The sequence below is a fragment of the Heloderma suspectum genome, chromosome 2 (genome assembly GCF_057233095.1).
Source record: "Heloderma suspectum isolate Gila_16-S chromosome 2, 16-S_ref, whole genome shotgun sequence".
Classification (NCBI taxonomy): Eukaryota; Metazoa; Chordata; class Lepidosauria; order Squamata; family Helodermatidae; genus Heloderma; species Heloderma suspectum.
Window position 1 is genome coordinate 170,647,934 of NC_139459.1, and position 17,252 is coordinate 170,665,185.

General features: G+C 44.5%; 1 protein-coding gene across 2 annotated transcripts; it reads right to left on the reverse strand.

Moving 5' to 3' along the window:
* Positions 1–763: 763 nt before the first annotated feature.
* Positions 764–16,668, reverse strand: TKTL1 (transketolase like 1). Of its 2 annotated transcripts, none has more exons than XM_084836021.1 (14): positions 16,471–16,668; positions 15,697–15,814; positions 15,360–15,473; positions 14,365–14,462; positions 13,969–14,160; positions 13,763–13,890; positions 13,458–13,651; positions 12,295–12,459; positions 12,061–12,217; positions 9,981–10,111; positions 8,490–8,573; positions 6,838–6,934; positions 6,596–6,715; positions 764–5,744 (listed from the first exon to the last, which is right to left on the reverse strand). In XM_084836021.1, the coding sequence occupies exons 1-14, from the start codon at positions 16,578–16,580 to the stop codon at positions 5,572–5,574; spliced, it is 1,881 nt and encodes a 626-aa protein (XP_084692147.1). In that variant the 5' UTR covers positions 16,581–16,668; the 3' UTR covers positions 764–5,571. The 2 variants fall into 2 exon arrangements, with proteins under 2 accessions (XP_084692147.1, XP_084692146.1); XM_084836020.1 differs by having other exon boundaries at positions 13,434–13,651.
* Positions 16,669–17,252: the final 584 nt, after the last annotated feature.

Genomic DNA, 17,252 nt, shown 5'->3' on the forward strand with positions numbered 1-17,252 from the left:
GAATAAGTAGGCAAAATGTCTGCTCCATAAGACAAATTATACACACCCAGAATGACACACGCTCTAGCCCTGTGCCTGAAGGAGCCTGGAGGGAGTTACTTTAAAGAAGCTTGTGGTGGCTAACAGTAACGTTATTAATATTGTTAATTTATATAAGACCCTCAATGTGCCTTTTCTAGGGGGTTAATCTGTTGCAGGCAACACAGCAAAGAGTCTAGCAAATATATTGCAGCATAAAGTTCTGGGGGCTGGAGCCCAACTTCATTGGTTACATGAAGCAGTTACCTGAGGGGGTCTAAGTACTCGGGAAATCATGCATGTGATGAAATAGGCCCACGAATGCCGATGCCACAGTAAATTTGTTCATCTTTGAGATGCTACTAGACTTAAATCGGCCTGCACGATGCTTTACAAAGTAAAAAACTCAAGTTCCTTCCCAGCAGAACTTGCAATCTAAATGTTGGCAGGGGAGAGGTAGGTAACCAAGGGGGCAAAGTAAGATGGTTCAGTCGAATCTATGTTCAATTAAGTTCCATGTACTTAAGCTTAGTTTCCAGACAGGTTGAGACCGAGGATAAGCCAAAGGCTGGTTGCTTATTGAAAGACTTAAGGCCATGACAAATAGCCCCTACCCCACCCAGATCACAGGCATGCAAACTCTACATTTAGAGCAGTCTTGCAGCTTGCTACAAAGTAATTAACCCATTATAAAAATAGATTGTTCACATCTAGATTTTCATTTTTCTCAGGAGTGGATTCGCGAGGGCTATCCTGCCTTGTGGTTTTTTTTTTAACTCTTATCACGTTATAGTTCGTTTTTGTTTGGATCAGTTTCCTGTCAAATGCTACTAGGTTTTTTTTTCTTTCTCAGTTTCTTAAACAATATCATTGGCAATTAAGATAAGCTTTACCAGAGATGGCATGCTACAGCAAATCAGTGCTTCTTGCAAAAGAAAGATACAAAAGATTAATTTGCAAAATTACAAACAAAACTAATGCTCCAATCTAGATAAAGCTGGTCACGCTTAAGTCACATATCAAAAGCAATGGGCCAAGTCATACATGACTAATTTCCATCCCATTGACTTTAGTGAGATTTGTGACAGTAGTTTTTTTGGAAAATCCTTTGCATCATTATTTGGGAGTAAACTCCATTAAACTCAGTAGATTTACTTCTGTGTAAATATGCAGAGTCAGGCAGAGAGAGACCAATTTTGGGCACAAGTGAGGGATTTCTTCTGAATCCAAATATCAGTTGGATAGGACAACAGTCTGTTGCCCCGTAACGTTTACCAAATTTATTCTAGCGTAAACGTTTGTGGATACTGTGCCAAGAGTGGTCTCTCTCAGCCCGATTCCATGCATATTTACTCAGAAGTAAAACCCACTGAGTTTAATGAGATTTACTCATTAAAGGATTTGTTCATTTGTTGTTTTTGCTGCAACAGGCCAACATGGCTACCCCTCTGGGAACAGCTTGAAAAGAGCATTTTTTGTCAGGACTGCAGCAGTGGAGTGAAGGATTGCTTTATTCCGTACCTGCTGTGTAATCTTGATAATCAGCCTGACTGCTATTTTGCATAGACGCACTTAACCCTAATATTTAGTCTTAATATATGGCGAGACCCCTTTTAAAAACATTTAAGTTCCAGCAGGGCATAGGTCTTGATGAGGAGAGGAAAACCCATTTGTTTTGTTCAGTTTTCACATGCAAATTAATTCAATATCTCAGGTTCTAAACTGTTGTGCTGAGCCTCCTCAAGTGCAACTTTGATAAAAGACAGGGAGCTAACAGGACAGGTGCCCCTGAACAGAGAAAGCATTGATCAAGGGACCTATCACAGATCTTGCAAAGGTGCCTGAGAGACCCAAGGAAGCTTGCCCTGCTGATAATGAAGAGGTGAAGCCATGGCTGCTTGTATTGCACTCATATGGAAGTAGTAATTTCCAGAGAAATAGCAGGTTGCTATTAATTCCATGGAGCTTATGTTAGTAGGCAAACTTAGGGCCAAAAGAGCCATGATGCAAATCTAATTAGATCTCCTGACCTCCCCGCCAACCCCCTTTACAGAAACCACAGGGGGATGTAAACAGTGGCAGTAGGGGTTTAACCCTTCCCTCCTCCCCTTTGCTATTTTCTGCATCTAATCCTTCCCTCTGCCCACCAAAAACTTTTAGCCTAGTGGTAGAAAATTACTGCTACCTGTATCACATTTGTATTTTTTCCTCAGCAGGGTTAATGGCAACTTGGCTGGATGCAAGGGGCGGGGGGTTGAGAAGGGAGACTTTAGATCAAGGAAATGATGAGGATCAAAGGTTAAACATGATCTCCCACTGCTTCGGTCAACATTGAAGTCCTCCCATATCAGGTTTAAAGTGGGAGGAAAATGGTGATCTAGTTATGGATCTCCTATGTCACTTCTGTTTTGGCCCAAGTCATAGTGATACTTACTGTTAAGTAAGCATGCATAGGATCAGGCCATAAAATTATGAGTTTTCATTTGTTTGAAATTTAAGCCTCCAATCTTGTGCTTCTTTCCATTGTGTAAATGGTCAGTGTTCTTTTTAATCCAAAACCTATTTTTGAGTAGAGAACTCAAAGATATTGACCACAAAAACAAAACACTCAAAGGATTAAGCAACTATTAGAGCCTACAAATTTTCTGAAGGGCTGCTTCCTACGCTATAATCTGGAGGCTACAATGGTTAGTTAATCCTTTGTTTTGTTTTTCTGGTCAAACACTTTTGCTAGTTGCCCAGGCCAAAGCTGTCTCTGCCCAAGTATTTTTCACACATTTTACAGTCTTAACCTCCCACCTCAGCCCAATATAACAGAATTTACAAAAAGCAAAGGTAGCGATCCTCACCCAAGGAACAAGTCAATAAGAAAATTTCCATATTCCATATCACTGGGACATTTTATTAGGCTAACTCAAAGGTCACAAAATACTGTAAAACAATAGTTGATCCCCCACTTTTGAAAATATAAAAACTGTACCTTTGTTTTTTATCTGATATAGAAAATACAAAATTTAGCCATTTAACAGCAGAATCTTACACAAAAAAGTGATTTTACACAGGGGTGTGCAGCCTGCAGCCCCGAAGGCCTTAACGGCAGCCTGCAAGGGTGCTGTGTCACCCCTGCTGCCACCAAATTTCCTCCTCTAGTGATCCTGGCACAGATTGCTCCTTCTCACTGGAAACAGCATTTTGTGTCAGGATCACTGGGGGAGGGGGTTGAGAGAAGCAGGCTTCATACAGATTGCTCTTTCCCTGCTGCTGCTAGCAGAGATGGAGTGATCTGTATCAGGATTGCTGGTGTGTGTGTAGCCCCTGACCTCCAACCAGCCTGTCATGCTTCCCATGGAGCCTTAAAACTTTGTGCACCCATCTTATGGCATCTGGCTCTGAGACGTTATTCTCTGAGGTTATATCTTCTCCAACTACTACGTAAAGCTACCCAATTTGGTTTCCATTGACTTTTTTTTTGAAAAAGTAACATACTATCTAAAATTATCTCCAGCTTTATTAATATAAAAGTTTATAAACACATCAAGTTTATGTGTTTTGCCTAAGGACAGTTCTAAGTAGCAGCTGGACTTTTTCAAAATAGGGGACCAACTATTGTTTGTTTCTTCTTCCCAGCAACTCTTGGGCGGGTCCTAGATGCAACCTGAAACAATATCAATACCTGGTACAGACTAATTTGAATGTCTACAGCCTCCTCCTCCTTTCCATCTTAAAGCTGTTACCAAATACAGATTCCATAGCTTGAGGATCAGCTAATTTTTTCCCCCCTGCCTCCATTCCTTTTTTGTTTTTACAATTTTGCCTGATGAAGAGTCCTGGGAAACTCAAAAGCTTGCACGGTATTGTGACCTTTGACTTGGCCTAATAAAGGTATAACGGTGATAAGAATTTACAAAAATGTGTTTTGGTCATACAAAAGCAATGCTTTACAGAAATGGCATTGTAGGATTGTATGTCAAGAAATATACAGATATTAATGGGGATTATCACCTTGGCTTGATGACTTTGCCTCTATGCATGTATATCGCAATCATTGTTCAAAAATGCAGGGCTGTGGATTGCCTTTATTGACAATGAGTTTCCAACCAGCCAATCTCCAGTATCTTAGGCGCACTTCACAGTAGTCAATCATGCCCTTTCTGTAATGTTTGAGGTCAAGATGCACATGCAAAAATGTGAGAAAGAACAAGTCCAACAGACCTTATCAGGTCTCTATATATTTTACAGAAGATATAGCAGCCATAGAGTGATCTGTCCCCACCCACATTGCTTTAAATTTTAATTTGTATAATTTTGTATTTAAAGGAAGATTTGTAAGGGCTTTTAATGGAGTTATGAATAGGGACCTGGCTATGTGTGTTCGCTCTGGCCAGGTTCAGACAATCAGCATTCACATTGGCTTCTTTTCCCCATCCCATGTGTGCTGCTTGCATGCCTGCCATTTCTCTAATTACCTGTGCCGTAGTGCGGTTTGCCATGTCATATGAACCTGGCAAGGATGACTTCCAAACTAAACTGTAACCCCCTCCAACAAGCCATGGTTAGACAGGGCAACCCCAAGAGATGGTAATCATCCTCTCATTAAAACGTAGCTTTGTCCTGGCATTACCATGCTTGCGTTTCCCTGCCAACAGCAGTCAATAATGGGAAGGACAGGGTGGCATGATGCTGTCTGGACATGGCTGATTTGTTTTACTACACCTTACAGAGGGGAAGGGAGACACTGAAAATGGCACTTAGTTTTCTATGTAACATATTGTTTTGCTTATTATACACATGTGTGGTCACATGCGTACATGCAATACATTACACTAGTTTCCCTTCTGCCCATTTCACTGCCTCTTAGTAGACTCTAGTAACTAGAGAGAGAGAGATATCATCTCCAAAGCTAACAGCTGAGAACTTGTTTATTGATTTGCTGGATGAACGCTGTTTTGTTAGCCGCCATTACAGTACACATAATTCCGGAAGAGTTATCTTGGTCACATTTAAGTTTGACTAAGACAACAGCAATAATATGACAAGAACATTAGGTAACAGCATTTCTGTGAGAGCCAGTTGCATTTCTGCAAGCAAAGACTAATTATATGTCAATACCTTCTGGTAGGAAACAGCCCAGGGAAGGTCTACCCAACATGGCCTTGGAATGTCAGGCCTGAGAGAGGAAAGCCAAGTAGGGTAGGAGCCAGGCACAGGAGTAGGTGCCAACAGGTTCAGGTAAGAAAAGCACTATTTGGTCCACATACAGTTGGTTTTCAGGTCACTTAATATGCAAGTATTTTAAGAATGAGCAGAAAGGCTTACGGCTGGAGAAGGGGAAACAAAAAATTGTTACTTGGACAGTTTTTAAAGCTTCATTTGCACTCAGAATGCAAATGAGGGAATGTTAGCAGCATTTGTCAGAACTGAAAACAGTGTTTGGGAATCACAAAGGGTACTTTACAAGTTCTGCTACCAGAAAACCAAGCATTTTCCACCTCTGCTCTTCAGAAATCCATTTTTCATAGCTCAGTGTTCCCTCCCATCAACGAGAGAACAGCATCAATTGGCAAAGGTGCTCTTCACAGCCGCTATGATGCTCTTTGCACTGATCCCAAACATATCTAAGAGCCCAGCTGGTTTTCCACTCCGGGGCACGTCTGACACAGCCAGGCTCTGGACTAAGATACCAGGTTCTCCTGAGACCGCTGCTGCCACAGCTTCACCAATACCTCCTAGAGAGAGGAGAGACAGAGAGCAGTTAATGGCAACTGGAATGCCCTTTCCACAGCACACTTGATTCAATTCGGTTAATTTAACATTTTCATACAACAGCGCTGAGTTGCAAAGACAAAATATGTATACACACACACTCATCTTCTGTCAAGTAATATGTTCATGCCTTCCAGAACATTTGTACTTCGAATTTCCTTTCTTATGCTTTTACATGACTTGCACGTTTGTCCTTTTGCTTAGCTCCCAGAGGAGTTCACAGAGCTTGCCTCTTAACTTCTGACTGTACAATAAAAGCTCCTTGGCCACATATTACCTCACAGCTAACTACATGTAAGCACACAACTAGTTTCCTCAGCAGGCCAGTCTTAGGCACATCACTGCCACCTTTCTTGGGAGAAGGAGGCTTCAGCCATAGACAACATGGCCATTGATTCTTAGTCCCAAAATAAACCCCTACTTGATTTAAGAAAGGGGGATAAATGAAAGCATGAGTTATGAAACGCATTTAGTGGCACATATGACTGGCAAACCAACTGGCAGCCATTCATGGGCAAGATTTAACCTGCAGCTCATTAGCTGTGTGTTCCCAATGTATACTTTTTCCCTCTACGCAGAAAACAGTGGCCTTTTCTATTACAGTTTGGGCACTTGGCAGAGTCTGGCAATATTCCAAAGTTCACATATAGCCACATATGCACAACTGGCAATTGGGAAGCAAAAGCTCTGGTCAAAAATCCAAGATGGGTCAGGATTTACTAGGATAGGTTGCCTTCAAAAGCATCTTGTTACAGAACCACAGCCAGTTTCCCCCAGTCATGGCTGAAACAACCGTATTGAGATAGCCAATTACCCTCTTTGTAGTGATCCTCAACAGTGATGATACGGCCCCCAGTGGCTCTGGCACTTGAGATTATAGTGTCAGCATCCAACGGCTTGATTGTAAAGGGGTCAATTACCCGGATATGGATGCCTAAAAGAAAGCAAAATGTCCATAGGAAGGATGGAGCACAGAATTGCAGAAAAAAGGAGGCTGACGAGGATCATGTCAATATCCTGACCTCCACGGCCTGCAGAATTTCAGTATTCCATTACCTTGTTTGGCCAGCTCATCAGCAGCTGCAAGGGCCTCATGGAGCGTGACACCTGCTCCAATAACTGTAACCTTGTCATCATCACTCTTATGCACAATCTATAAAAGATGGACAAGAGACACTGCATTTGCACAAGATGTAACACGCCAGAAGAACAACCTATAGAGATACAAACAGCCCCTTCAGGCTACACCTGTTCCCTAATGCAAATGATGCCTTGGTTCCTATTTGATTCAAGAAGGGGGATTCCTATTTAAGATCGGACTTAGAAGGTGGGCTGTTAAGTAAAGAACAGTTTGCACTGTATTCTTATTCTACTGTTGCTGCTCACGATATGTTCAGCCGAAGGTCTTCATATACAATGCACAAATTGTATTACACACATACACAAACAAAAGCTAGGTCACCAAGATGATTACATCAAGACCCCTTCCAGTTTTACTTGCTCCAATAGCAAAATTCCACCAGAGCCCCATATTTGTGTTTCCTAGGAGAATTTTGAGCTGAAGGCCAGGACAGCTTTTGAAAAATGCAAGAGATTTACTTGGATTTCATGGGCTCGAGTAAGATACTCTTTGTTCCATCCCAAGTCACCTAAAGAGTCCCCATTTAGACCACAGCCTACTTTAATGTCTGCCTGAACACAACCTCTTTAACATTCTTCTGTGGGAGATTGACACTAGACTAGGTCCTGTGGCTGTGCAATCCTTCTGGCCTGTCTTAGTAACTCCATATTTATATGGCCAAATCATGTTAGTCCTCTGCCATCTGGTGTTAGACACATATATGACTCAATGGCGCATATAGTCTTGCATACTCTTTTCGACCAGACAAGACCAAATTTGGGGGCTTTGGCTAACAAGACTGATTTATGATACAGGCTTGGCTTAAAATATAGGATTATTACTGGCTCTGAAAGCCTACTAGTCTGGCTTAGCATGCCCCCAAGATGTCAGCCACTTCAAAGCATCTGCTAAAGAAGGCCAAGATCTTCTAATCTTCAAAGTCATTTAGGGTGCATCCCATGGGGATAGTCGGCCGCCTCCAAACACAGAGGCAGCCAACTATCCAATGCAGGGCAGACAGAGCACGGAAGGGATCCTCTCCTCTGCACTCTGGCCACCCTGCATTTGCAGCTGGACAGCCAATTCTGGCTGTCTAGCCAGGGTGTGTCAGAGTGGGGGTAGATGGCGCATCAGAAGCGTAACGGTGCTCCTGCAGTCTCCTCCCCACCCCCAGGAACACCCCCTTTTCACCCGCCCCATGCTGCTCTTATAAGCACAGAGCCAGGGATAAGCCCTTGCTCCGAGCTCAGTTCCCACAAACCAAAAAAATCCTATGGCTGTCTAGAGGCCATAGGATTGTGCCTGTAACGACATGTTCAGAATTATGTACATCAATTCGCTTGGAAGAAAAAGTTCCACTGATGCCACACTTCTTTCCAAATGCGTTTAGGATCATGTAGACTGTTATTCAAAAATAAGACAAAGCTTCTCCCACCACCACTCCAGATCAGAACATCTGACATCAGGCTTCTGTTCTTTGCAGTATATGTTATATAATGGTGCCTATAATTCCAAGGCCAAAGCATAAACAGAGATCATATCGCTCCAATGCTCAAGTTCTTCTGCAGAAGAGATTATAGCCCTTTACCTTGGCATGGCCAATCCCAAACTTTTCTTCCTGAGAATACAGGATGGGAGTCTCTGGACGGCTGGTTCGAATGAAGCATATGCCCTGAAGACCAATGAGCAAAAACAGCAGAGCTCTTATCAAGACCCCTTAGCAACACGCATTCTGGTGCACAAAGTGATATCACATTAGGGTTCAAAGGGTTGCGTAAAAACCAGAATTATACCGACAAGTTGGAGGTCATTTAGAAGGCACAGAAATGCTGAACAATGTGCTTCAAGCAGTATCTTAAATCTTTTTAGGGCTATGCCCTCACAAAGCAACATACAATCAAGAGGAAAGACAAGAAACAAAGATATAAATGGCCACATTAGCAATCATACAAGATACACTGAGAGGCTGCTCTCAGAGTTACAATTGCAGATTAAAGTCAGCATTGAATAAGGTCTTCTAGCCTCACGTGAATGCATGAACAGAAGGGGCAAAGTCCAAGTCAACAGGGAGTTTCAGAGTTTTGGGGCCACCACCAAGAAGGTCCTCTCTCTTTTGCATGCCAACCTGACCAATCTTAACAGCTGGCACTCAAGAAGGACACCTGAGGCAGGTCTTAACATATGGGGCAGGATTGTATGTATGAAGGCAGTTCTTCAAATATTGGTCCCAAGCTAATTAGGGCTTGCCAGTGCAGCTGGCTCAGAATCAGAATTGTTTTTTGCCTTCCTGGCCCCCACTTGCATCCAGACAACCTCATTTTGTATCAGCTGCAGCTTCTGGACCATCATGAAACGCAGACTCATGTAAAGTGTACTGCAGTAGTCTAGTTTGAAGGTAACTAGTGCATGGGAAATTGAGTCCAGCTCCATCCAGTCCAGATAGGACTGCAACTGGCATACAAGCCAGAGCTTGTAAAAGGAACTCCTGGCCACAGCCACTACCCGTGACTCACCAGACAACAACAAATCAAGAAGCACCCCCAAGCTTCACAACTGGCCCTTTAACTGGCAACCTCATCCAGGGCCAGTTTCACACCATTATACAGACCTGCCAACTTCCTAACCCATAGTCTTTCCCGAATTAAGTTTCAGTTTGTTCTCCTTCATCCATCCCTGTGCCACATCCAGGCAATTGTTCAAGAGTTTCACTGCCTCCCTTGGATCCTTACGCGGAAAAGAGAGGTACAGCCATGTGTCGTCTGCATACTAGTGACACTGAAGCCTAGACTCTGGATGAGACATGTAGATCTGACTTCCATATCACACAGCCTCCACCCAAGCAGCTGTTATAACTTTAGTCAGCTTGATATAATGTGCCCTTAACAGGCTTTGTGACAGCCAAAATAAAAGTGCTTACAAGAAGAATGCCAGCAGCAAGAATTATGATCCTAGAGTTTCAGCTTCCAGTTCCAGGGGCAACAGACCCAGCTCACCTCCCTGAGTTGGTGATAATGTCTTAATCTAACCAAGCAGAGATGCAGCCAGGGTCCAAATCTGAAGCATCCTTGTATCTACATACCTTGGCGTTTGCTGCCAGACAGACAGCATGTTCAGTGGCGACTGCATCACTTGGATAGAACACAGTGCAGCCCGGAATGGTTCTGAACATAGCAATGTCTTCCAAGGCCATCTGAGAGGGGCCATCCTCACCTGGGGAGGAAGAGCAACAAGGAAGAGGGAATAGCATAACCCATCTGCCATGTAAGAGAAACATAAGCATTCAATATCTATGCCGTGCATCCAGGAATAAGAATAGCACAATTATACCTCCTAATATTAGGAAGGCAATCATATTGTTTAAGTTGTACAATACAGGATTAATTTCACAAGTCCTATAAGGCATAGCACCAAATCCAAGCTTCCAGCTCTGTGCCTGAACTCCACCTAGATTTACCACATGGTTACTCAACTAGGTAGTTCAGAAAATTCCAGAAAAAGAATTAGGTCATTTATATCATGAACCTTCTCTCAGAGCTGGTTTAGTACATCTAAGAGATGCAGAAGATGGCCATTTGGTATTCTGAAGAGATGAAAGAGAACAGGAAGGGGAACAAAGCAGAAACCCCAGCACACATACAGGGCCTGTTTGCATGTGACAGTGGCAAATTTGCTGCCACTTCATGCGAACCGGGTCATAGAATATTACAGTTGTAGATTCAGGTCATCCTGGCAGGGATAAAGCTAGAAAAAAGAACTATTATAAGGAATTCTCAAGGCAAATGCACAGCCTTCAGTCACTTAACTTGATTCCATAATTATCTTTACACCTAGAGAGGCTGGAAACTGGGGTGGGGTGTTAAATGAAAGCTAGGATTCTCTGAAAGCTGAACTCTGCACCCACTAAGGATTTTTTTCCTCCTGTAGAACTGTAGCACACATACTCACCCATACCTCAACCCAGAATGCTCATTTATGTATCTTTTCATATGTTTTCCAACCCCCTTCACTCCCTGCTTTGCCTTGAAGTTTGTGTAACTTTACCGATACCTATTGCTGCTCTGTAACTCACATGTGTATGTCACAGCTAACAATGGAGACCAGTGGAGGGGAAGCGGCAAGCATGAAGTGGGAAGGAGCTGAAAGCAGCTGGCAGCTGCAAGAGAAGCAGCTTTCTGGGAGTGTGAAATTATTTTGGTAGTATGTGAAGCAGCCTTTAAAAAAAAAAGTGTTGGCTAGCAAGGCAAGACTGGAAGTGAAGGATGAAATTGGCAAGGACATTGACAAGAGGGGGATATCAGTATGCTGGGCCAACTAATGGTCAGGCAGTCTTGTGCTCCTGTGTACTTTCCCAAGACCCCAAATAACAAAATAAAATGTAAAAGTTTATGAAAGCATTACTGTGTTCATAAGAGCTCAGCAAATTATATGTATTTGGCAATCTGATGCAGCTGGCGGGGGGGGAGGTCCTTGTGAGCTGGCAACCCAGTGGACCAATTGCAGAAAGGGTGCTGACACAGGGAAGGAGGAAACAAGGATTTCTACCCCAAAGATGGCTGGGATATGTGCCAGGAGCAGGCAGGAGGACAGAAGGCAAGCTGCAGAGCGCCCAATCTTCTGTCAAGAGTAACAAGCAACCGACCAAGATTTATTTTCAAGGGGGCTTAGCATGATGTGCAAACTTGCCCTCTCTCTCTTTTTTTTTTTAAGGCACATAGCTGTCCCCCAAACGTGCTTCCTCAAAGTCACAAAGCAGGCCAGAAGTAGATACTGGAGAACAGTCAGCATACTTAGGGCAATTGTGTTCTTGCTCCACTTCAAAAACCCACATATTGCAGCTCCTCAGCCATACTACTGCTGGCTAAGAGGAATGCATGGTTCTCAAGAACTCACAACAACTTGTAAACTACATAGCTGAGTAGAGAAGAGCCAGTATGGTAAGAGTGTCAGACTAGGACTGGGGAGATCACTCAGCTATGAAGCTCACTGAGTGCCCTTGGGCTAATCAATTCTCTCTAGCCCTTACCTCAAACAGTTATTGCGAGGATAAAATTGGGGAGGCGAGGGAAGAACTATGTATGCCACCTTGAACTCTTTGGAGAAACTGCAGGCTATAAATGTAATAAATAATAAAAGGGCTTCACACATCAGGCAGTACATACCAATAGAAACCCCACAGTGGGAGCCACAAAGGTTGATGTTTGCCTGCGAGATGGCACCCATCCGGATATGGTCAAACGCCCGGGTGAAGAAGGCTGCAAAGGTGCTGGCAAATGCGATGGTGCGGTCCCTAGCAGCACAGCCCAGAGCCACACTGACCTGCAGAACAAGACAAGGTGTCATTGCAAGTCTTAGTCCACTAGAGACAGCACTCCCTTTCACATTTTGATACTCACCATGTTCTGCTCAGCAATGTAACACTCTATAAAGCGTTTGGGATGGGCTTGCTTGAAGATCTCAGCAAAAGTAGAGTTCTTAGTGTCGCCATCCAAGACTACCACCTGGGTGTTAGTATTTCCCAGTTTTGCCAGGGCTAAACCATAGGCTTTGCGGGTGGCCATCTGAAAAAGCCGAATGTCATGTTATAGTCCACTACAAGACACCTATAATTTGCCACTAAGGCAAAGGGACACACCTACTCCACCAGGAACAACTTCACTTTTCTTGGACATCTTCACATTTCTTTCTCTCTCCTTCCTCAACACCCCCTGGCCCCAATCACAAGCCCGAAATTATCAAATTTTCTTCCCTAGAAAATGCTTGCAAACCCCCACCACGCTCACATAATTCCTATATTCTGGCATGGATGTTTTAGCTAAATTGCTATGGTGGTGGGTGGTGGGGAGAGAAGGAGAGGAAGAAAGGTTTTATTTACTCCCAAATTCAATATACTGATGTCTTTTTGGTAGTTATGCACAATTTTTCTTGACTTATGTAAGATTTACTTCACATACTATCCTGGGTTGTGCATAGGATTTGAACTCTTGGGTCTTGTCATCAGACTAGAAACATGGAAGTAAAAGGGGGGGGAATGCGTGACCTCATGGGACATGGATGTACAACAAGGGCCGACAACTTGCACTCCAACAGCATCTAGAGGGCCACAACTCTCATCAGCCCTACCCAGCATAGTCACTGGTGAGGGATGTAGGAGTTGCAGACCAACATCTGGAGGGCCACAAGTTGTCCACCACTGGTGTAGGGTTAGGAGGATGGATTGGGATCTGCAAGGAAAAATAGGGCGGTGTCTAAAATATATGAAATCCCTTTCCGAGCAACATGAAACCCTAGACCCCATCAGGATGTCAAATATCAATACCTTCTTATGACTACAGGGAGAAACTGAAAGCATGAGCTGGTAACTTTATAAAAGAGTAAATAAATATGAAACCTGAGATTTTGAGGATTCTGAGTTACGTTCAAGCAGTCGTGAAGAACCTCAGACAAAGTTGCAAGTGATAACGACACCTCTATATATTTAGGGCAGAAGCATAGAAGTTGAACTAACTGCCAATGATGAAAAAAAAAGTTTTACCAGGCTGCCTGATTTATGCAGTACCTTTTCTCCAATTTTGTAGGCAGGCGGGGAAGGCATCTTGATATCCACAGTACTGATCTGTGGCACATCCTGAGCAGGTGGTTGGATAGACAAGACTTTATTAGTCTGGATTTGGCTCTGAATAGTGCTGATGATAGACTCCACTTTGTCCTTTGGCATGGGTTTTCCATGCCAATTGTCAGCATTCTCCACATCTGAGACAAGGAACAATTACTTAGGTACCATCCAGTGACTGGAATGAGTGCTGCAAGCCATCCCCTGTCATCACCCCTTATTACCCCCCAAGACAAAGGTACAGTGTTCACCTGGGATTCCTCGCCCTTTGAAAGTCTTGGCCACAATAGCTGTGGGCTTCCCCTTCAGCTGACTTGCTTGCCACAAGGCCTGACACAGTTCCTCCACGTCATGTCCATCCACAACGAAGGCGTTCCACCTAGCAAAATGGGAGAAGGTTGGTGCAAGTAGCAGACTCCTTGCCAGGACAAGAGCAAATGCAGCCAGTAGTGCTTACCCAAAGGCTTCACAACGTTTACGGTAGATATCAGTGTCGTGGCACAGTGGTGCTGCTTCACTTTGACCCAGCCTGTTGACGTCAAAGATGGCTACCAGGTTGTCCAATTGGTAGTGGGATCCAAATTGTAGCGCTTCCCACACGGACCCCTCCGAGGATTCTCCATCACCCAGTAGACAGTACACTCGGTAACTGGGAGAGAGTGAGGCACATCAGGGTCCAATAAGAAAAGGGGAGGGGAAAAGATTGATCTCCCCCACAAATCACCATTTGTCTTTCCCCACCACTGCTGAATTTCCCATTAGGCCCGAGACAAGAAGTATCAAGAAACTTCCTATGCAAGAAGCAACAGGCTTCACTGTGTAAATATTTCCATATTCACCCATAGTTTCTCACCTGGCCTTATCAAAGTATTTGCCTGTGTAGGCCATTCCGCAGGCAGCTCCCAGGCCCTGTCCCAGTGAACCAGTGGCCACATCCACAAAAGGCAGCCTCTGTTAAGCCAAGAGAAGGGGGAGGGGGGAAGAGTACTAGGAACACAGAATGAATACCATAATATGCTAGCTATCCATTACAGCGTTCCGTGCACTTCGGTGTTCAGTCATGCTGGCCACATGACCACGGAAGCGTCTTCAGACAGTGCTGGCTCTTCGGCTTAGAAACAGGGATGAGCACCGCACCCTAGAGTCGGACACGACTGGTTGGGGACACCTTTACCTTTTTTATCCATTACAAATTACTCCCACGGTATCTGTCGTTGTCCTGTATCCTCTCTGAATTTGGTCACAACACACACACACACACACACACACAGCACTTAACTGCCCCTCCCCACCAGCAGTAAACATGCTTTCCTAAGCAACTAGTCCTTTAATTGAAGCCCACTTTTGAAATATGCAGTACTACACGTACTCTGCAGAATAGAACAAGGTCCATTTCAGAGGCTGACTATGTTCCTGTATCACTGACCCACAGCAACACAGAAGAGAAACACAAAAGTTCTGCCACAGTTTGCGTCTTCTACAGTTTTTTGAGCTTCAGTTCAGCCCATCATGAGCAAGCAGCAGTAGTGTTATGGCTTTTATACACTTTCTTACCACTCCATGACCATCAAACAACTTACGGTCAATAATATACAAACTCAATCTTATAAAAATACAAAAGTCAATCAATAAAAGTTACTCTACACCCATCACAAAATTGCAACCAAAAATTATAAAAGCGAACAGGGCATCATTAAACACTGCATCTAAGAAGTCACTTTACACAAATTTCATCCAACAACATTCCAAGTCAGTAGTGAAACATAACTAAGCCTTGTAGATGGAGAGCGGAGATGGTTATACGGTAAGAGCACAAAGAGCCAGCATTGCTCTAAGAAAAGCACTTACTGGGGTTGGGTGGCCTTCCAGGTCAGAGTCTATTCTCCTCAATTTCAGCAGCTCTGGCTCCTTGATGTAGCCAGCCTCAGCCCATGCAGCATAGAGCACAGGGGCAGCATGGCCCTGTCAGGGGGAAACAAATCATATCAGCACTGAAATGCAGGAGAATCTAATTGGTTTCAAATTTGAGGCTGAGGGTGTTCTATGCAAAACAATATGAAGAACTGAGCCCAACTCTCAACTGCAATATTGAAATAGGATCTTAAAAGAGACTTAAACGCTCAAGACGGACCTCGGCCTAGCTCCATCCTTCACACAGAGAAGGCTTACACCACCCACCCCTCACCTTGGAGAGCACAAAGCGGTCACTGCTGGGGTGGCCCGGCTCAGCTGGCTTGTAGCGCATGGTATGAAAGAACAGCACAGACATGATCTCCGCAGCACTGCAGCATGATGTGGGGTGGCTGTAGGGACAGAAGAAATGGTGACACAAGGCTAACAGCAGAGACCCAAAAGGGAGAGGCAAAAGAGTAAAGGCTAGTGACCCCAATTAGGGCAAATCACTTCAGTCCACAGCATGAGGCTAACAGGGACTTCTCTGAATCCTGAGTTAAATGGAGGGGAAGCACTGAGGCCCCTACAGAACTCATCACCAAGAGACCGACGCTTAGAATGGCCAATCTGGGGAGCTCACATACTTTCTTCCCAGGGATCAGATGAGGGTCAGCACGCAATTCAAATGAATGAGTTCGTGCAAAGCAGCTACAGAAGCAGAGAGTTCCTGCTATCCTCATCCCATTGGTGACCAAAACCTCTGGGTGCCAGTGACCATTCCTCTCCCCCTTAAAAAGCTGCCCCTGAGGCAGAATCGGGCTACAAAAATCGCTGTGGACGGCAGCCCCTCAAAACTAAATAGGGGAGATCCAAAAATAGCGAGGGGTGTGGTGGGTTTACCTCACGCAAGTTTCTCATTCTCACGTTTATTTTTTTTAAGAACAAAAGTATTTGCATGAAAGGATGCAGCCGCTGCTGTCCCACCCACCAACCATACTAGAAAAACCATGGTGATCCCTGTAGACTCCTTCTTAACAGAGGAGGAGAAAGTAACGCAGTCGGTTACCCGGAGTTTGAGGCGCAGGTAGCACGAATAGAGTGAATCCGGAGGCGATTGGCGACATCTTGTAGGGCCTGGAGACTCTTCTCCTCCGGTTTAGGGTAGCTGCTGGCCATGATGAAGCTCCAAACGTCCAGATGTTACAGAGCTTCTGCCGCCAAGCCCGCCGCCCTCTTCTATCCGGGCTCTCGACGCCCCGCCCGCAGGAGGAAGTGAGATCAGAGGGGGGAGTTGGCAAAAAGTGGGGTGTGCACGCATGAGATCAGATCAACACCCCATTAAAGGCAGTGAATGGCCACAGCAAGATGCAAGCGGTTTGCGCAAGGCCTACGCCATTTCCAGGCGCGCTAGTTTATTGGCTACGGCTGTACAGTTTCTCTTCACATGATATTTGCCTCCCTCTGCCCTTTGCTTTCAGTAGCCACCACGTGCTCGCTAACCAGCCACCCCCATTCCTGGGATCCAGCGCTTGGGAAAGCCGCGTCGTGGGTGACTGGATCTCCCTCTGAGGGGAGGGGAAACTGGAATCCGGCGTTACAGTCACGGCAAATCAGGCCTCTTTCTCCTAGTGTAACGGCGGATCAGAATCTGCTCCTGAGCTCATTCCAGCATTAGAATATGATCTAGAAGACACCTGTAAACTATTGAAGGAGCCTTAGTGGACCTCTGGAATCTTTTTCAATTGCCTGATGTTATCCAAGATTCTAATTCTAGGGCCCTTTTATTCAAGCAAAGCTTCCCCCCCCCAAGAAAGTACCACCGTGCTGCAAGTATTTTTTAATGCTTGT

Bases quoted from the DNA above. Each gene is read 5' to 3' on its own strand.
- TKTL1 (XM_084836020.1), bottom strand. From the start codon at position 16,580: ATGGCCAGCAGCTACCCTAAACCGGAGGAGAAGAGTCTCCAGGCCCTA. The intron at 14,161-14,364 runs GTGAGAAACTAT...ACTCTCTCCCAG, and splicing joins AAATACTTTGATAAGGCCAG to TTACCGAGTGTACTGTCTAC. The intron at 12,460-13,433 runs GTAAAACTTTTT...CGGCTTTTTCAG, and splicing joins TGCATAAATCAGGCAGCCTG to ATGGCCACCCGCAAAGCCTA.